This window comes from Urocitellus parryii, chromosome 15 (assembly GCF_045843805.1).
Source record: "Urocitellus parryii isolate mUroPar1 chromosome 15, mUroPar1.hap1, whole genome shotgun sequence".
Taxonomy (NCBI): domain Eukaryota; kingdom Metazoa; phylum Chordata; class Mammalia; order Rodentia; family Sciuridae; genus Urocitellus; species Urocitellus parryii.
Window position 1 is genome coordinate 24,900,439 of NC_135545.1, and position 22,058 is coordinate 24,922,496.

Below are 22,058 nucleotides of genomic sequence, written 5' to 3' on the forward strand. Positions count from 1 at the left end.
GAAATAATTTAAATTTCAAAGTTGCTTGAAAATACATAATATTTAGATATATCGGATAAACAATTATTGTTCTTTGCGAACCCTTGCTATCTTCGAGGCTCAAAAATTAGCATTTTAATAATTTATTGATACGCTAAGATATGGTTTGTATATATACTATATTTTTATGTTTATATGTCAAGCTTTGTTTCTTTTGCTTTTCATGCCTACTCTTGTCTATACCCATACCTACTTTGTCTATACCCTTCCTTTCCTCTTTACCGTTCTTTATTCATATGTGAGTACACGGAATATATAATTCCATGAAATTATGGGACTATTTAATCCTGTGCAGTAGGCATACTCCCATTAGGTAATGGAGAAGAGTCTAAAGTTGAAATCATTAGAATTGGTGAATTTCAACTTACTCTGTTCTCAAAGCTAGATAATCATTAATAAAACACATATAGGAGATTCTGGTTTTTTTTTTTCTTTGACTTCATATCCTTCTACATTCAAAAAGTTTGTATATTTTTCTGCTAGAACCCAAGACCCAAACAAATGTGAAAACATATTGTTGGTATTTTGATTTCAAATGACAGTGTCCAATATTGAGTAATATATAAAGTGCTTTTTAAAATCAATACATGAGAATTTTTGCAGACATTAATGCAATTATGTAAAAGCTCTGACTGTTATTGTTAAAGCTATTCGTAAATATCATCTGCCTAAATTTGTTCTATCTGTGAGAAAACATAAGTTGGCTAAATGCTACATTATTAGTTACCTGAGTTTTTTATGTGGCTTTTGGGAATTAAGTTTTATTATTTCAAGAGGAAATGGTCTTTTTTGAATCCTGTAACTTGGGATGTTCTTTCCTTATGACTTAGCATAAAATATTCAATATTTTATAACCTGGAAAAGTTTTATAACCTAAAAAATGGACCATTACAAATTTCTTAAAAATTATGGAATACATTACTTGTTTTAAAATCAGTTTAGAAAACAAATTTCCAATAAACTAAATACGTAAGTGTAAAATTTTATCTTTTACATTAAAAACAAGAAACCACAGAAAACTGAGATGACTGTATATATACCCCAGGATTTTCAAAAAACATTTGAAAAAGGAAAATTAGAACTAAATGAGAAAATACTTGATTTTTGACTGTTAATATTGGTTTCCTTGGAAACCTCAAGGAAAATGTTTCAAATCGAATACTAAATAAACACTAAACAAACACTATACAAAGAATTCTTAGAAATTGATATCAAAAAGACAACAATCAACAATAGCAAATGACAAAAGGATGTACACAATTCACAGAAGAGCAAATTGTGATGTCCAATTTGTAAGGATTCTCAGACTCACTGATAGTATGAAAAAAGAAGTTAAGTAGAACCTGTTCTTTTGGTGCTGGATATTGAACTCAGGCCCGTGTTCATGCTAAGTTCATGTTTTATTTACCACTGAGTTACATGGACTTCCCCCAACCCCTAGATAAGTTTTTAAAGGAACAGAATATGCACTTTTTTGCCATTTGAAATATTCATTTGCTATTATTTTGTAAAAATTACACTTACTTAATTTAATACTGCTTTTGGATATTTAGACTAGAGGTAGACAAATTTCCCTATACAGATAATAAATATTTTAGGGTTTTTTGAATATGTGTTTTTTCGTCACAGATGCTCAATTTTATATTACATCATTGAATATACAAAATTGGGAAAAGATGTGTTGTAATGTGCTTACATATGGTCTTTTCAATGTATAGACATCTAGGTGAAAATAAATTTAAGTATAGGTAAAAGTAAAACATAGTGAAATAACTAGGAAGTAGTGAGTCTTCATTACTTTTGTTTTTGATGATTTTTAAATTGGAAGTTTATAAAATTTAATGTTCAATAATGGTTGTATTGACAGCCAGATCCCCAAATTCTTGGAAACTTAATAATTGTGCTCTCTCCAGTTGGTACTAGTTGACTCCAGAATATCATTATATATAAGCAATATTGTTTATAGTAGCAAGAACAGGAAACAAATTATATTCCTACTGATGGGTACTATTTATTGTTCTATCTCTGCACCATGGAATGTAAAGTGGCTGTTAGGAAGAACCATTGCCTTAAAGTGATTCTCACTTGTTGTTAAACAAGAGTTACAAAATACAAGGATCGGCCCTATATCATGATCCCATTTTTAGAAAACTGGCAACAACACAGTCCCCTCATTTATGCACATGTGTTTGATTATAATTATATAGACATCAACAAAAACGTGGTTACATTGGAATGAGAACATGGATAGTGGTGATGTAAAGGACAAAAGGATTATTGTCTGATAAAAACAGCATATATGTTATGATTGTATGTGTGGTAAATTTTATATTTCTAAAAATGTCTTAGAGGAATGTACCAGAATGTTAATGATAACTGTTTTAGAGTGATTGAATGTGGTCCTTTTTAAAAAATCTGAAATTATTTTAATTGAGGAAGAAAAATGAGAATATTATTGTCAAAAGGATTTAGATTTATAATAAAATTTTCTATTTTGTGAAAGGACACACTTGGTTCAGTTTGTAAATAAAGTTGTTAGTGATATATCCTTTCTTTACCTAGACCTTTTCATGAACTTCGCTTCCAAAATTTAAGATGTGTACATTTTCTTGTTTTACAACTATGAGTACTAAATATGATTGCATCTATGTACATGTTTATAGTTTTATGCCCGTCCAGATTTCAAATTATAATTCATTATTTGAAATGCTAACATTTTCAAGGTTGCAAGGCAGATGTCCCCTGTTCTTTTAGCCCTACAGGGGAACTGAAATTTCTTGTCATTTATATTTTAAAATATTCTAACTCTCTACCTTCTACTATTTTTACTCAAAACCTTAGCCTGCCTTTCCCCTATAAACCTTAGTATCCTGACACATATATGATCCAGAATCTTATGAATATGTATAAATTAATTGAATGAATAAGTAAAATGATATTTGTCTTTTTACTATATATGGAGAAACAATAAAGCTACTCCAAGGATCATAAAACTCTTGATGAATAAACATTTTTGAATGTGTTAAACAGCTTTGAATCATATAATAGAAAGTATGATGCCAAAATAATAGACTATTGCTTTCATAGTAGTTTGCTCAACAGTTTTCTTTTAGAAGATTTCTTCTTAAAAAATCTTTTTTATCTTTTAATATTTATTGTTTGAATTACCAGTGCAATTTGTGACTTCTGAAGAACTACTTCATAATTCTTAGCAACCTTCTTTGTGTTTCATAGTACAGATTCACAAAGTTTATGCTTTTTTTAGTTTATACTCTTCCTTAATGTTCTTAAGGGGTCATGGAAATGTCTTAGGAAAGAACTTCTTTAATCTGCTTGTTAGTAAATAGCTCGTCCCTACTTCAAAATAAAGCTGTAATACTTCTCTTCAACTTCTGCCTATTGTTTTTTTCCGATTTCTCTCTTATATCTCCTTGATAATAGTGTGTTGTTAAATGAATATTATACAGGTTATATTAGTCTAATACAAAGGCAGTTAATAGGTAAGAAATCATATTGAAATGTTTAAATTCATTTTTAAAACTTGTTAATTAATAAGGTTTTTTTACTTTGTTCTGTTTGAATATAGACATAATTAAAGTAGAAAAAGAATTGCAATGAAAAATGTACACATAAAATATTTATTTCATTTTAAACCTAGATCATTTATTAGAATTTCCTGTGGGTTTTTATTTTATCTTTTTTAAATTTTTGTTGGCAGTGCAGTGCTTTCTTCTTCATGTTTTTATTTGTATTGAAACTTCCTAGATGTTGAATTCTTATATACAATTGATACCATTAATTACTTATTATTTGATATCAGATTTTTGGTGATGTTCACTGTAAGTGGCATAGAACATCTTTGCTTAATTTCATGTAGTTACTGAAGAAGTAGTACAGTGGTGATCACTAAAATGTTAACATCTATTTAACCAAGCTATTCTTTTTTTAAAAGGAGAGAGAGAGAGAGAGAGAATTTTAATATGTATTTTTTAGTTTTTGGCAGACACAACATCTTTGTATGTGGTGCTGAGGATCGAACCCGGGCCGCATGCATGCCAGGCGAGCGTGCTACCGTTTGAGCCACATCCCCAGCCCTAACCAAGCTATTCTTAACTCAGCATAGTCGTTCTTTGAATATTAGGTAGATGTAAAGATAATCGTAATTTTCAGTGAATCAGATGATTTTAATTTTATACTTTCTGCTCTACTTTGTACATCCCCCTCCCACCCACCTCCTTTTTTTTCCTGAGTGGTGGGGATTAAACCAAGGCCTAGTACATGCTAGGCAGTTACCTTATCACCGAATTATATCTCTAGCCCTCTTACCTCTTACTGAATAGGTATTTTCTTGAGAAGTATGATTTTCTATTTGTTTGTTATTGTTATCTATTTAAAAAATCCATTGGTAATTTTTTTGTTTTTTTTTATGAAAATTAGATGACAGAATCATTGTAGTTCTACTGAACATGTCCTTGCTGCTCTTTCCAACATTAGGATGTTAGAATCCTTCATCTTGAGTCCTTATTTGGGAACTTATTTTTGGTTAATGGGAAAATAGGATTGTATTTTATTCAAGATGTTCAATCATCACACTTCCTTGGACAAAGTATATTTGTCATGTACTTTCCCTCTACAAATTTAGCATGATGGTCCTGGCTCTGAGCAAGGGAGCAGCAGTTCTCTTTCCTAATGTTGTCTAGAACTTCTTAATCTAAACTGATTAGAAAGCAGGAGACAAAGTTGGTTTTCTGACTTCCCTCACCCTACAGATAAGAAGTCAGTTAAAAAAAAAAAAAAGTCATGACATCACACTGTCCCTACCCTGACCATTCATCTGCCCCTCTTCCTTATTCTCATCATCATAGCTTCCATTGGCTCTTCATTCTTTCTCTGGAGAGCTGCTGACCATCTTTCTTAAAAAGAGATCTGGTGATTTCCCATACTTAGAGCATGGTTTCAGATAGTGTTTCTTGGAACGCTAGAAAGCTCTTGAACATCTCCTCAACTTAGATCTTTGTCATCTAAATGAGACTTTATTCAATAAAGGGTATGTATGGATGGTGGGGGAAGAGATTGAAAAGTACTTGACAGACTGGTTTAATATACATTCAAACTCCTTCAAAGCTAATTTCTTATTTCATCTTCCTTCCAAGTGACTTCCCAATAATAATACAGTACTGTCCAGCCATACTGGAATGCTTACCTTGTTAGAAGAGGTCAGGCCTATAGTGGTAGCATGAGGAGAAGCTCTTGCCATAATACATGCTGTCAAGAGATGATTGCTGTCATGTACAACTGTTATTCACTCTTCCCATCATAGTTACCTCTTCACTCTCTCTCTTCATATTTAAGAAACTTACATTAACCATCACCTTCTTTGTGAATATCAAATGGGATAAAATTTCTCTAGTTTATTTTTGGAAGTATTTCTGAAACTGTGACTTAACGAGATATGCTCAAGAACCCATGGGAGCTGAGAGCCAAGAATCTAGAAATCAAATTTTATCAGCTTTAAAATATTTTAGTCTTGGGCTGGGATAGTGGCTCAGTGGTAGAGCGCTTGCCTAGCAAGGGCGTTGTGTTGTGTCCATCTACACCTAAAAAAAAATAAATAAATATTAAAAAAATATTTTAGTCCATTTGTCTTAGATGTAATAGCACTAGTAACAAATATTTTTTCAATCTAAAACCATGATATAAAATTAAAACTATCATTCAAAATCAATTCACCTATGGTGGTAATAATGCAGATTGATTTTAATTTTGATTATTTGATTTCATATGAACATGTATTACCCATAATCCATATTATTTACCTAACTATAATGAAAGTATATATTCAATTTAATGACTTTATTTTTCATATGTAAGGCAAAATACTATGTCTGCTAATAGAGATTTAAAATAAAAACAAAAGTGTTATTCACTCACAATCCTTCTCTCCTGCAAAAGTGTCCCCTTTAATTTTTTTTTGAGAGAGACAGAGAGAGAGAGAGAGAGAGAGAGAGAGAGAGAGAATTTTTTAATATTTATTTTTTAGTTTTCGGAGGACACAACATCTTTATTTTATTTGTATGTGGTGCTGAGGATCGAACCCAGTGCCCCGCGCATACCAGGCGAGCGCGCTACTGCTTGAGCCACATCCTCAGTCCCCTTTTACTTTTTTATACACACATAATTTATAATTTGTGATTATTTTGTACCTGATATTACTTTTTTCCTCAGTGGATTAGCTTTACTGGAGTGTATAGTCTTCCAGAGTTTAGTACTTTACTAGCTAGTAGTTGCTCTGTTATTTCTTTCAAACTCCAGGCTGCTCATACACTCATACCTACCTTGAGCTGACTGGATACAAGAAGGCAACATACCTGGGCCCTTGGTTCCTGTGTAAGAGGAGGCAAGGGGTCCTGATAATCTCCTATGTTGTTATATCTCTCCATTCTTTACTATAGAGACATTCTGGTTAGTGCCATTAGAAAATGTCTTCACTCAGAGAAGGTCATTTCCTCTTCCTTATTTTTATCTATAAAATCATCTGTTTTTATCTATAAATCATCTTTTTTCAACAGAAGATAATGGGATTGTTGCTTGAATGTATATGTTCTTTCTTTACTTCCTTCATTATGTGGACTGTTTGCCTAAAGTTAAGGGATTCCTAATAATCTGTCGTTAAACAACAATTTTATGAACATAAATGTTTTAATTTTCTTTAACATCAGAATTTTAACACATGTTGACATCATTTGTTTCCCTGTCTCCCAGGTAAATTATAGAATAATTTTTCTGCTGTGTTATCATACTATATGGTATGCATTATCTGAACCCAGAGGTGGTTTAATTGTGACCTTGAGATGGTGATGATTTCTGAGTGCTTTTATCCAGAATGGAGGTAGTGCTTATCTGATGGTTGAAGGTTCAGATATCTTTCTTTCAGACAGCAGTTGAGAAAGTACACTAGTCAAGTGAACAATTTTCTGTACCCATTTTGTGGCAAATTATTCATGATTATTGTGTATTCTGTAGCTTTTGAGTAGTATGTTCTGCTAATGCCTTAAAGTAGTTTTCATGGCTAAGAAGTAGAAAGTAGATCTCTGCTTAAAGTCCAGATAATAAGGTGAGACTATTATGTATGTGGGAGAAAGTGGAGGCTTAAGAATTTCATTATGAAATTTTTTTTTTTTTTTATTGTTGGTCATTCAAAACATTACATAGTTCTTAATACATCATATTTCACAGTTTGATTCAAGTGGGTTATGAACTCCCAATTTTACCCCGTATACAGATTGCTGTATCACATCAGTTACCCTTCCATTGATTGACATATTGCCTTTCTCTTGTCTGATGTATTCTGCTGTCTGTCCTATTCTCTACTATCCCCCCTCCCCTCCCCTCCCCTCCCCTCCCCTCCCCTCCCTTCCCCTTTTCTCTCTCTACCCCTTCTACTGTAGATCATTTCTTCCATTTGTATTATCTTGTCTTACCCCTCCTTTCCTCTTATATGTCATTTTTGTATAACCCTGAGGATCGCCTTCCATTACCATGCGATTTCCCTTCTCACTCCCTTTCCCTCCCACCTCTCATCCCTGTTTAATGTAAATCTTCTTCTCAAGCTCTTCGTCCCTACCCTGTCCTTGTTTACTCCCCTTATATCAAAGGAGTCATTTGGTATTTGTTTTTTAAAGATTGACTAGCTTCACTTAGCATAATCTGCTCTAATGCCATCCATTTCCCTCCAAATTCTATGATTTTGTCATTTTTTAATGCAGAATAATACTCCATAGTATATAAATGCCACATTTTTTTTATCCATTCATCTATTGAAGGGCATCTAGGCTGGTTCCACAGTCTTGCTATCGTGAATTGAGCTGCTATGAACATCGATGTTGCAGTGTCCCTGTAGCATGCTCTTGTTAGGGCTTTAGGGAATAGACCGAGAAGGGGAATAGCTGGGTCGAATGGTGGTTCCATTCCCAGCTTTCCGAGAAATCTCCATACTGCTTTCCAAATTGGCTGCACTAATTTGCAGTCCCACCAGCAATGAACAAGAGTGCCCTTTTCCCCGCATCCTCTCCAGCACTTATTGTTGTTTGACTTCCTAATGGCTGCCAGTCTTACTGGAGTGAGATGGTATCTTAGGGTAGTTTTGATTTGCATTTCTCTGACTGCTAGCGATGGTGAGCATTTTTTCATGTACTTGTTGATTGATTGTATGTCCTCCTCTGAGAAGTGTCTGTTCAGGTCCTTGGCCCATTTATTGATTGGGTTATTTGTTATCTTATTGTCTAATTTTTTGAGTTCTTTGTATATTCTGGTTATTAGGGCTCTATCTGAAGTGTGTGGAGTAAAGATTTGTTCCCAGGATGTAGGTTCCCTGTTTATCTCTCTTATTGTTTCTTTTGCTGAGAAAAAACTTTTTAGTTTGAGTAAGTCCCATTTGTTGATTCTATTTTATGGAGTGCATGAGACTTTAGAACATTTTTCTTGAGGTTCTTGGTGTATGATCATTTGACAGAAAATTTCCTGGTGAAACATTGGCATAAGGAATCAGGTTTGGATTTAAAGGTATATAATTAGATGTATTTCTCAATAATGAGAAATTATTGAGCTAGTGGCTATTGCATGAGTATTTGTGATATTTGAGCTGTTAGCACCAGTATACACATCAGATAGTTGGGTCAATGAGGGTGAGAGTGTCCTGTGATATTTAGAATGCTTGTTTTTCTCTTCTTCTCTTACCAAAAGTTTTACCAATAGTATGAGATGGTAGTTCATGAATAAAAATGAAAATTAGGTTGTTAAGTAGTGCTTTTTTATTTGTTTATAACTTTTGTTTATATGAGTGAAAATGACCTAATTTGATAGGTTTTCATTTTTGTTCTAGGCTCAGTTTATGAACCTCTGAAAAGCATTAATCTTCCAAGACCTGATAATGAAACTCTGTGGGATAAATTGGATCATTATTACAGAATTGGTGAGCAAACCTGAGGGAAATATGGTAGCTGTGATTAGTATTCACTGTACCCTAGTTAGATTGTGTATATTATGTGAATGATGGTGTTCTATAATTTGGATATTGGATCATTTCAAGTTCTTAGACAATGCAGTCTAGTTGCACATCTATACAGGAATTATAAAAGGAATCGTTCAGATTGTACCTGGCCCTTGAATAAGTTTACAACTGTTAGCAGTATCTTCTGTGTTTTTTAATCTTCCTAAGCATAACCAGATTTGAAAATTTGAGTGTTTTTTGAGAATACATTAATATTTCATGTAAGCATTAACTTACTTACTTACCTATACAAGGTACTCAGATAATCCTAAATTCTTTGTATCCATTTCTAATTCACTGAGATACAAGAGGTAATCTCAGTTACTATAATGGCAGATAATATAAAATTTGGTTACTCCAGAGATATGAAATTTTATTTTTCCATTCAACCTTATGTAGACTTTATTTCCACTTATTTTTGGTAAAGATGGGATGCATTCTTATTTTGACTTTTTTTGTTATCTTTGTAGCATTACCTGGCTAAAGAGAACTAATAATATTTTAAAAAGAAACAAATTATTTAGCATTTGAGAACCAATAATTTATTTTGTGAAAAATAATAAATAAATTAGTACTCTTAAAGAAATTTTCATAATAAGATCAGTTTAGTTTTAGAAAAAGAAATTTCAATTCTTAAGTCCCTGTGAAAGACTAGAGTATTTCAGATGTTTGAAAAAAACTATCTTTTTTTTTTGAGTACCAAGGATTGAACTCAGGGGCACTCAACCACTAAGCCACATCCCCAGCCCTATTTTGTATTTTATTTAGAGAGAGGATCTCAATGAGTTGCTTAGCAGGTTGCTATTACTGAGGCTGGCTTTGAACTCGTGATCCTCCTGAACTGCTGGGATTATAGGCATGCTCCACCATTCTTCACTGAAAAAAAACTATCTTAAAAAGGTAGTCAACATGTGTCAATTTAGATTATATTAATGTGTTTATGAAAAAGCATTATTCATATTTTTATAGTTAGGAATAAAGTTGTTCTTAAGAAATATAATTTTAGTGTCTTTGCTTTCCTATTTTAGAACTCTTATAAAAGATTTAATTTCAGGCTTGTTTTATTTAAGTAAAATGTTCACAAAGAGTTATTTACTTGCTGCTATCTTCATGCTATTTAAATATTGGATTCAGTTTTGAAAGTCAAACGTGTCTCTAATTTGTAGCATATAAAAAGTAACTTTACTTATTATATTAGTAATTAGTCATTACACATTATTCATCAATGAAATCTGAGTGAAAAATGACTGAATTTGATGGGTTTAATAACATAAAATATATGTCTTATTTCATTATATTAGTCATCAATGAGGTTTCATTGATGACTAGTGTGTAATGACTAATTACTAACATAATATAAAATATATAATAAAATATATAATATATAATGACTAATTAGTAATATATTTTACGTTATTAGTAATATATGAGATATAATTTATTATATAATAATATATATATTATATATTTTGTTATATTAGTAATTAGTCATTAATTAGTAATTAAAATATAAAATTCTGTGTTTCATGAAGACTAATGTTCTGTGGTCTTTTCTCATACTTCTTAAATTACTGATAATTTACTGAAAGTAGTCAAATTGGCTTTGAGATTTAGCCATGCATGATATTCTTTGATGTACATTTAAATTGATTTAAAAAAAAATATCGTTTAGTTTTTTGTCATTGATTTTTTTTCTATGCCTGTCTTAATATGACATGTAGTATGTATTAACATTAACTAAGATATGTTAAAGGCTTTTTAAGTTGACTCGGCTGAGTCCTTTTCTCAAAACTATAAGGACCCCTTCATATAGTGTGAATTACCACATGGCTAGAATGCCATGAAGTAATTTCAGTATCTTCAAAATTTTGATACTCTAACTAAATTTAGTAGCAACAAAACCTTCAGAAATGGTGTAAGGAAACCAAAAAGGATTAAGACATTTAGCCCAAGGAAAATGGCTGACTGTATAATTCATCCTTTGCCTTATCTTCCATTCTAGTCAAGTCAACATTGCTGTTATATCAGAGTCCAACCACAGGTCTCTTTCCAACTAAAACCTGTGGTGGTGATCAGAAGGCCAAGATCCAGGACAGTCTCTACTGTGCTGCTGGTGCCTGGGCTTTGGCTCTAGCATACAGGTGAGCTGGCGTGCGGTCTTCTAAAAAGACAAGCTGATAGAGTTTTGTGGGACCAAAACAATTGAGTGGCTGCTCTCTTTCTGCTCTGTTGCCGATTCACTCTGTGACTTCTTGTTGCTCAAGTCCCTTCCTATAAACCCTTTTAATTTATGCAGGCTTATACAAGACCAGTTAAAATATTCTTAAGATCAAACATTTTTTAATTTTAGGTTTCTCAGTCTTCATTAGTCTTTGGCAGAATGAACTACCTACCCATTCTCATTGTGTTGATTTGTTTCAGTGACAGAAGGAATTGATGGTGATGGAACCCCATAGTAGTTGATAGATTTGTTTGAGTTACACAATTAGTTAATGATAACACCAGAACCAGTACTCTTTTTTTCTTCTTCTTTTTCCAGTTTAGTGTTTTTCCCACCACACTTCATTTAGATTGTTAAATCTGGTTGTAAGTCAATTGTAAGTTGAATGATGATTTTATAAAGTAAAAATATATCATTTCACAATACAGAATTTTTTTCTTACTTTATTTTATTGTAAGCACCAAGTGTGGATGACATAGTCAGTAGTACATTTTAACTATTATTAAAGTTATTAAGTTTCTGAATGTAAATTTTCTGAAAGTGACCTACATATTTCTGAAAATCGTAGCATCTACATGAACATGGTTCCTCTGTCATAAATCATTGATATGTTGAATTTTTAAAAGAAGATCAAATACCAAGATAATATGAAGTAGTTTTTATTAGCACACTTGCATGTGCTATGGTAGTAACACTAAAAATATTTCCTAACATATTCTGTATAAATACAGTTTAGGATTATTAAATGTAAAGCTACTACTGCTCTTAGAGGTATAGGAAGTATCACTGTAACATTATGGAGTGTAAGCCAGTAATGAGACAGATGAATGTCACCCATGCTAACTTCTTACTAAAATGTCTAACATGAGTCTAGACATGCATAAATAATCAACCAAAGCTGGATAGTTGATTGTTATAAGACAACTTTCTTGGATGCTTAAAAAATTTAGATGTATTGGTTAATGTTTCCTTTAGATGTATTGGTTATAGGAACATAACCAATAGAATGTAATATAATTATAAAAGGGATTTTGTTAGATTGGCATACATGATAAAAGACCAGATAGTCCCATAATGGCCATGTGTAGTCTAAACAGCTGGAGGAATCAGTAGTTGCTCAGTTCCCTTTTCCACACACCAATAAATTCTGGAAACACCCTCACAAACATACCAAAATGTGTTTTACCAGTTTTCTGGGCATCTGTCAATGCAGTCAACTTGACAATTGAGACTAAACATCTGAATAGATATCATAGAAGAAGGAAATAAGTGCTCTAGATTAGTATGAGCATGGCTATATTGAGACTAAAGAAATAAGACCACCAAATGCAATAAATTATTCTTGACTGTCAGGTATTTAAAAAAACATTGTAGAAATAATAATTTTGAGTGCAGATTATATATTAGATAATGTTGTATCAGTTTTTAAATTCTTGGAGTAATAATGGTATTATATATATATAGGAAAATGTCCTTGCTTTTTCAGAGAGACTTTTGAAAGGGAAAGGGTCATAATATTTGTGGCTTACGTTCAAATAGTGAAGAAAAAAATGATAGTTAGATACAAGCTGGTGTTAACAACTGGTGAGTCCAGGAGAAGAATAAAAGATTTATTCATTGTAGCATCCTTTTAATGTTTTGCAAATTTGAAATTTTTCTAAAACATTGTGATAAAAATTGGTTTAAAAATGGAGTACATATGGACTAAAGTTGGTTGTGATTTTTTCCTGAAAGGCTTTAATCATTTATAGAAAATTGAAAGCCCTTAGTTTGTTGGGCACCTTATATATGTAAAATTTGCTTTTATTAAAACACTTATATCTGATAGTAGGGGAAAAATAGGATACAGTGCAAATTTATGCTAGTTTTACTGCAGTGCCTTCAATAAAATAAGAGAAATGATATGCCAGTGATGAATTTTTTTTCTGACATTTACCATACTATGTTAAAATGATAGTCATTCTTTCCAGTAGTGGTATATGAAATCTACCAGAGTAGAAGTTAATTATAATGTAAGGGGCATGCAATACTTTTTATCGGCATTCAGTTCAGATATCAGATATTATCAGATATTTTAATTAAAATAAAATGAAACAGTAAGTTGTTTTTATTGTTTCAGTAGTGGGTAATTCTCATCCTCTTTTAAAGTACTAATCTATAAAAGTCATGATTTATTTTTCTTTGTTTTTATGTAATACTGAGGATCGAACTCAGTGCCTCTCTGTGTTAGACAAGTGTTCTACCACTGATCTATAACCCCAGCCCCAAAAGTCGTTATCTATAATAAAACAGCACCATATACAAAGAAAAGTTTATCCTACTTGAATAATTAGACTTTAATTGCTCTTTATTTTTTAAAACCTAAAGATATAAGGTATGGTGAATTGATTTTAAATTAAGACCTGAGAATATAAAACTTTATGCCAGAAAAATATCATGTCCCAGTGATCGTGTACTTAGTTGAGGACAATTCTTTACTGTAACTAAAGTGTCTACCCTGGCATTATTTAGAACATGGTAGAGCAAAGAAGACTTGTGCCTTTTGTAACTTGTGCTTCTTTATATCCTGGTGACCATTATGTAATCTAAAGGAATGAGTATTAAAAATTGCTTTTATTCTTGAACAGTGAATTTTAAAAATCTGTTGGAGCTTTTCCACTACAGAAATATCCTTTAAAGTTTTAGCCACATCATGATAGAAAATATTGTGTGCCATTTTAAAAAGGAATTGGCTTACTTCCTTAAAAAAAGGAAAAATCTGCATAAGTTTCATCACAGGATTTTTATTTTTTTAATTGCAGCATTTTTACATCTGCTGGGAAAATGGAGTTTCACTGTGACAGAATTAGCAGACATCACCAGAACACAGGATTAGCCAGATAGTTAAATACTTAATTATCAAAAGCTCTGCTTCCTTTTCAAATGCATTTCCAATTTGTTTCATGAGTTATCTCTCTCACCCAGGCGCATTGATGATGACAAGGGAAGGACCCATGAGCTGGAGCACTCGGCTATAAAATGTATGAGAGGAATTCTCTACTGCTATATGCGTCAGGCCGATAAGGTAAAACACTGTGATGAGGACTGGAATTCTCACATATTCTGAAAGATTAATTTAACCAGGATTGCACTAGGTTTTCTGAAGAAGAATGTTACTTTAAAAAGGTAAAACCATATCCTAGGGCAGAGTAGATAGTTTAAAATAGCCTTTGCTTTCCCAGTCCAGGGTTTTGAAATGCTGAAATTGAAGAAATAACTTCAGTGGGAGGTGATTGAGAATTGTTATTTAGCCTTGACTTTTTTTGTTTTGCATCTGGTGTCTGTTTGATCAAAGACCAAGTTTCTCAGGAACTTTACAAATATTCACAATTCTAACCAGTATTACATTACTGAAAGAAAATCTTTGTCAGAATTATTTCTGAATATGTGAATTGCTTAGGCTTAAGTGGATTTTTCTTTAAAAATGTACTACTTCATTTATTTACATGAAAAGAGGCTAGGAATTACAGGCTTAGAAAATTGAATTTTATAGGGTTATGTTTTTGTAATTTAAAATAATATAGCAGATTTTAAAAAATACTTTTTAGTTATATATAATACCAGGATATACCCTGATATAATCATAAAAGCATGGAACATAACCTGCTCTAATTCAGTTCCCAGCACTCCTGCCCCCACCCCTCTACTCTATCAATCCCTCTTCAATCCATTTACGGTTTATGTTTTTTTAAATTAGTGTCCCATGGATACACCCAATGTTGGGACCCACTGTACCACATCCATATAGCATCTGTTTTCTTTTTTTTTATTAAGCTGTAAAGTTTTATACAAATATAAGTTGTTCTTTCCTCTACTTACTTTCTTCTGTATGTCCTCAAGTCCTTACATAGTAAGTGTTCATATATGAGCATCAATGCATTGTGAGTTTACAAGACCACTGCCCATTTTATGATTCACTAGAAAGACTCACTTGACTCAGAAAATAGTCATAGTCATGTCTATGGTTTATTACAGCAAAAGGAGACAAAGCATAATGAGCAAAATGAAAAGGTAGCTGGGATACAGTTTTGAGGCAACAAGATGCCAGCTTGTAAGAGCTCTTTGGTGTGACCCAGCACTTAATGTCCCCATGAACTTATTGTGACAATACATGTAAAATGTTGTCTACCAAAGAAGCTTACTATAGTTTCAAAGTTTTTATTTCTCAAGATTTTTATTGGTGGTGTTTTTATATAGATACTGTCTGTCTAGCACTAACCAATATTCCAGACTCCCAGAAGGAAACCAGGTTTTTAGCATAAACTACGTAGTATAAACAGTGATCTGCTCTTATGAGAGCTAAGAATCCTCTCCAAATTCAACTTCTCACATATCAGCCAAAGGTTATTTTTATAAGTAGTCTTTTTTTTCCTTATTTTTTATTGGTTCATTATAATTATTCTTAGCACTGGGATTCATTGTTACATATTCCTACATGCACACAACATTGCAATATAATTTAGCAGTATCATTCCCCAGTGTCTTCTCTTTCTAAACAGTCTTTTCCAAGATTAGCAGTCTCAGGCCTGCTATGTTAACTCTATTCTGGACCATCAATGCAAACTAAGGCAGTGAGTAAATAAATTATTAGATGTACAAACCAATTACTTACTAGCTAAGTAATGATAGACAAATTATTTAACTTTGGAGTGCCTCATTTTTTAAAAAACTAAAATATAGGTACTAGTAGTATCTCCCTCATAGAGTTCTTGTAAGGATAATAAAATAATATATAGAAAGCACCTAGAATGAATGGTACCAGGTGAACATACACATTTATGTAGTTTTTATCAGTATTTTTTCCCATGCCTTCTAGCCCATGTGTTTCAGATGTGTTTCTAACTTCTACATTTGTGCAAAGATGCATATCAGTAACTATGTAGACACTTTTCAACACTTACTATTTTGTACGTTTTTAGCCATAAGACTGTGTTGTTTTAATTTATCCTGGAAAATAATTTTTTAAATGTGATAGTAGATCTTTTTCTTGGGGGGATAGGTACCAGGGATTGAACTCAGGAGCACTCGGCCACTGAGCCCACATCACCAGCCTTATTTTGTGTTTTATTTAGAGACAGGGTCTTATTGAGTTGCTAAGCTCCTTGCTTTTGCTGAGGCTGACTTTGAATTCTCAATCCTCCTGTCTCAGCCTCCCGAGCTGCTGAGATTATAGGCATGCGCCACCACGCCTGGCTGAGAGAGCAGATCTTGAAACAGCAAAATTTAAAAAAAAAAAAAAAGTTATATTCTACCACCAGAATATGGCAACAAGAAAGTGTTAGTTGTCGGAAAAAGTAATTCATTTGTCAGCTGATAATACATCTGTATTACATATGTTATTGGATAAACCTGTAATTTGTTTCCTAAGATTTGACTTTGTGGGTCATTATTGGAAAGGTTTTTAGATGCTTGAAATAAAGTAGTACACCAAGTAGTATGACATACTGGAATTAATATGCCGTGAGTTGTAGTGATATTATTATGATTATAAAGTTACTTTTTTCTGTTTATTTCCTATGTATCATTTCATGAAAGCCAAATGGTCTTTTGAATTCAACTTTTCTTTGTAGGTAACATCTTAAGAACCATGAATTTCAGGTGTTTGCTAAACAAGCTGAGAGACTTAAATTAGAATTGTTTATCAGAAGGAAGACAATGATGTGATGTCTTTTTTTCCTGGTGGCATGATTAGCCAATTGATAATGGCCCTTTCTAAGTATTATTCAGTTATACTAACCAATTATAAAATAATGTTCCCTGTTAAATAGAGCTTGAGTGTGACTTAAGCTGCTTGAAATCCCTTAAGTTACAAAGAATTAGCATTTCTTTCATCATGTATCTATAAGTATAGAGCATTAAAATAATGTTGAGTTTTCAGAGCATCTAGGTCATATTGAGTATTTATATGTACCACAAATACTGGATTTTAATATTCATAGGAGTAAAAGATGCTTTATAAATTTTATTTTTTGTTGTTTTTACTATTTTTTATTTATATATAACACCAGAATACATTATAATTTTTATTACATATATAGAGCTCAATTTTTCATATCTGGTTGTATACATACTATACTCACACCAATTCATGTCTTCATACATGTACTTTGAGTAATATTGGTCATCACATTCAACCATCATTAATTACCCCATGCCCCCTTCTGTACCCTCCCACCTCTCTGTACTATCTAGAGTTTGTCTATTCCTCCCGTGCTCCCTCTCCCTATCCCACTATGAATCAGCTTCCTTATATCAGAAAACATCGGCATTTGGTTTTTGGGGATTGGCTAACTTAGATGGAGTTAGAGAAGATAATACTTTACAAATTTTAAAGTCTTCCTCCTCCTCCTCCTCCTCCTCCTCCTCCTCCTCCTCCTCTTTCTCTCCCCCACCCCTTTCTTCTTCTTTTCCTCCTTCTCCTCCTTCCTTCATGCTCATAACCTTTTAGGAAAAGGGAATATTACTATAATACACATGTGAGTGTGAGGAGCTAAGAGAGAGACTGAACCATGCATTCAGCTCAGTGCCTCTTACTGGTTCTCACTGGTGCTCCAGCCTTGCCATTCTCTTCATGATTCTATAGCAATAGAGAATATGAACATAATGCTTAAAATGTGAAATGTTCGTGTTTTGGCCTTTCCTTAAATTAAAGTGAAGTATATTTGTTGTTTGACCTCAAGCCTCATCTTTGTTTTCTGCAGTAAAATCATGACCTAAAAAGTTTAAGACTCCCCCACTTTTATTGAATTTTTTCATTGTAAAATATGCTCCTTGTGTTTTTAATAATATCTAGCTAAAAGAGATATTTAAAATTTATTAAGAAATTGAGTAACTGGAATTGTCCTTGATTCATAAAATGTAAAGCAGTCTGATTTCTGTGTTTTATTGTCCTGACATTAGTCTTAATGCCTACTTACTAATGTCAGGTATGTTTTACTTCCTAATATTCACATATGTATTCTCCTGTTTATTCTCCTAATACTCATTAAGGAGAAGCATTCAACGTTTTTCAAAATTGATTCAATCTGCAGTTAGTAGTTTGGAGGGCAGAGATTTGCTTTACAATAGGCTATGAATATTACTGTGCCTAATTATCTACTTAAAAATGTGTTTAAGACGTTGCTAAGTAGTTTCTAGTTAATGAGAAATCACTGGGATTTTATAAAATTTATTCTTCTAGAAATCCCTTATGAGATGATTATTTTCCTCTAAATGCATATTTTAAAACTGTAAATTAAGAATGGATGACAAAACACTCAATTATCTCTTCTCATGATACATTGTTTATTTACAATGCTAAAAGTTTTTTTTTTGAAAAATATAAGTAAAATACAGGTAGGAAAAAACATTATTCTAGATTTATTTTAGTTAAGAAAATTTTGCTTTTATCTTTATTTTTACTTGCCAGATGCTAGATAGCATATAAAATACTAATTAATGTCCTTTTATTTTACTACTGTTTTCAAGAGTTCTTTTTGTTTATAGTTGACATACACCATGCCCCATTAATCTTAAAGGCTTATAGAGTTTGGATCTTGTTTTTAGTGATATTTAAAATTATTTGTCTTGCAGCAGCTTTAAAACTCAAGGCATAGTTATATAATTCCCCATTTGAACATCTTTAATCATTTAGTAGTTGCTTTTCCCCTGACATAGTGATTGAATTTAAATTCTCCTGCTGGGTTCTTGCATGTCTAGAAGACAAATGACAAGCGCCATCTTGTCAACTACAGCAGTGATTTTGTTAAACTTATAAAACTGTATTCTTTTAGATTCCCATCAAGTGGGGAAATTATATTTTGTTTCAGTTTAGCCATATTTTTGTATAGAAGCCTAGAATAATGTTGAAAACTTTGAGTAATGTGAAAGGAGTGGCCTCCGTGATTTCTATTTGTGTAGTTTCAAGCTATTGCTCATAGTTTCAGATATTGAGAGGATAACTCATCTGAGTTAAAACTGGATGCCTAGGTCAGTTTCTAAGTAGAGAACATACATCCCTAACTGTACCCTGATTCCCTCAGCCTTGATTACTTGTCAGTAAGTCCTGATTTTGGTTTGGTGATCAGGTTATTCAATAACAGGAAGGACTGTGTTTGTTCTATGATGATAGAAAAGTTCTATATTGCCTGAGTTTATGCCTCTTGAATATACCCTGAGATAGCTTCAGCATGGGAGACTGGTTGCTGGAAGAACCAAACAAGTGATTAGAGGGCCGGACTTTGAACTTCACACTACCTCAATTTGAAGTTTGAACATTTATTGCATTAGTATGTGACCCCAAATGCTTTTTCATTATGAATGTCACAGAAGTATTTCCAAATACAGAGGAATACAATTGCTAAAATCTTGTCTTGCAAAGTAAACTAGTATTTTATTCTGAAATACGAATGAAAAACATTGCAAAAGCTATTGCTATTATCTTAACATACACCCTACTACTCTTTTATTACTTTGCTTGTGAAATATCAATTCACAATCATTTAAGCTTTAGTAGGTTAGTTGTTATGATATTTATGTCTATCACTTCTTTAGAAAAGGTAATGTTTGCCTTGGAATTTGTCTGTCAGATCATTTAGCATTTATACTTGTATTTCTAAACTGGTTAAGCTGGGCACAGTGGCATGTGAGGGGGAGTGGCAGTGGTAAGAGGCTGAAATGGGAGGATCCCTTGAACACAGGAGCCTTACTTAGCTTTCGTCATCAAAAAGTTCAAAACTACTCATAATCTTTAGTCTTAGATGGGTATGTGAATTACTAGCATTATTTAGTTTTTATATTTGATTCTAGGTCCAGCAGTTTAAGCAGGATCCTCGTCCAACAACATGTCTTCACTCTATTTTCAATGTGCATACAGGGGATGAATTACTCTCCTATGAGGAATATGGTCATCTTCAGGTAAAAAAAAAAGTTCATGAAATTTGTCTTCTCTGTTTATAGGATACATTATAGAATATTTGAGGCTGTTTGAAGTTTTTAAAAGTATATTCATTAATTTCTTAAGATAAAGGTATAAAATGAATAAAATGGAGGAGAAGATAAACTGCTAACCACCAGGGCTAAAGTAATTACTGTAATTCACATTAAATCTGGAGAAACTGGATGGCATATAATCTTTCTGTCTTGAAGAGGAAGCATACCATTCTTTTGGTGACAAAAGCTTTTACTTGTTTTCAGATTTGGTAGAACTTCAATATTTAGAAACTAAAATATTTAGAAATAAAAGACAGTTGACAGTTGTGTAATAGCTAATCAGGAGTTTTTGTTATGCAGCAGATTTTTTTAATATTTCAACCTTTAAAAAATATATAATTGAAATGCCAAAATTTTATTCCTATGCTAAGAATATATTGTAGGATTTATGTTTTGTTTTTAATTTTTTCTTTCACATTCCTATATTGTTTTTAACTAGACATCCTGCATCCTTGTTTCTAGGATACAAATATTATATATACTGTTTATCTTTAATGGGTTTGTCTTCCTGCTCATCATTTCTTTCTGCTGTCTTTAGTATGGAATACTTATTATTTACACGCTCCTTTCTAAAAAGGGAGATTCTCTTTTTTATAGTGCCCCTCTCTATAGAGATCTGAAATATCTTACTTTGATGTTTTCTCCAAACACAGAAAGCATAATGTCCCCCTTTCTTACAGGAGAAATTTTTGTAATTGTTTGTAAACAGTTCCTTGGAGAATTAGTGTTATTCAAATATATGGTTTCTCAAACTTAACCTGGTAACTGTAGTATAATTAGATTTTACATGTCTTTTGCTTTGACAAATATGTTTACTATTGAAATAGCATTTTCAGAATATAACAGTGCATTTTTGCTCAATAAATATCACTGCATTTTTTAAAACTAAATGTTTACACTGGATTATTAAATTTGAAATGCAAATTATAAAACATTATCTGACTTTTAAATATTATTTATTTATTTATTTTTGATAATTGAGCATGAACCCAGGGACACTCTACCACTGAGCTACTTCCTAGTCTTTTCTATTTTTTATTTTGATACAGGGTCTCACTAATTGCTGAGACTGGCATCAAACTTGTGATTTTTCTGCCTCAACCTCCTAAATGGCTGGGATTACTGGCATGTTCTACCACACCAGGCTTGACAATATTTTTACAATAAACATTTACATGATGATATTTATAAATAGGCACTAAAAACAATAAAAGGGCTTTTATCAAAAGATTAACATAGTCTTTTCTGGAGAGTGGGATTACGTGTTACTTTTTGTTCACCATTTTTTTCTAATTCTTTTATGAGTGTATACTATATAACTGAAAATTTTACTATAGTTTTAAATTTATATATGACAGTGAAATGCAATACAATTCTTATTATACATCCATCTACAGCACAATATTTTATATCTCTGGTTGTATACAAAGTTTATTCACACCAATTCGTGTCTTCATTCACGTACTTTTCCACCATCATTTCTAACCCCATACCCTCTCCCTTCCCCTCCAACCCCTCTGCCCTATCCAGAGTTTGTCTACTTCTCCCATGCTCCCTATCCCTATCCCACCACGTATCAGCCTCTTTATATCAGAGAAAACATTTGGCATCATCAGGAAATAGTGCCAATTTTATTGCATTGGCTAACTTTACTTAGCATTATCTTTTTTAACTCCATCCATTTACCTGCATGCAAATGCCATGATTTTATTCTTTTTTATTCTGAATAATATTCCATTG

At 32.3% G+C, this 22,058-nt stretch overlaps 1 protein-coding gene across 3 annotated transcripts in view; it reads left to right on the forward strand.

Moving 5' to 3' along the window:
* Phkb (phosphorylase kinase regulatory subunit beta) overlaps positions 1 to 22,058 on the forward strand; it is a 220,070-nt gene that overhangs the window by 22,291 nt on the left and 175,721 nt on the right. For all 3 annotated transcript variants that reach the window (XM_026406881.2, XM_026406882.2, XM_026406883.2), the window contains exons 2-5: positions 8,921 to 9,010; positions 11,091 to 11,229; positions 14,274 to 14,373; positions 20,136 to 20,243. In XM_026406881.2, coding sequence (XP_026262666.2) covers positions 8,921 to 9,010; positions 11,091 to 11,229; positions 14,274 to 14,373; positions 20,136 to 20,243 — 437 coding nt within the window. The remainder of the gene's footprint in view (positions 1 to 8,920; positions 9,011 to 11,090; positions 11,230 to 14,273; positions 14,374 to 20,135; positions 20,244 to 22,058) is intronic.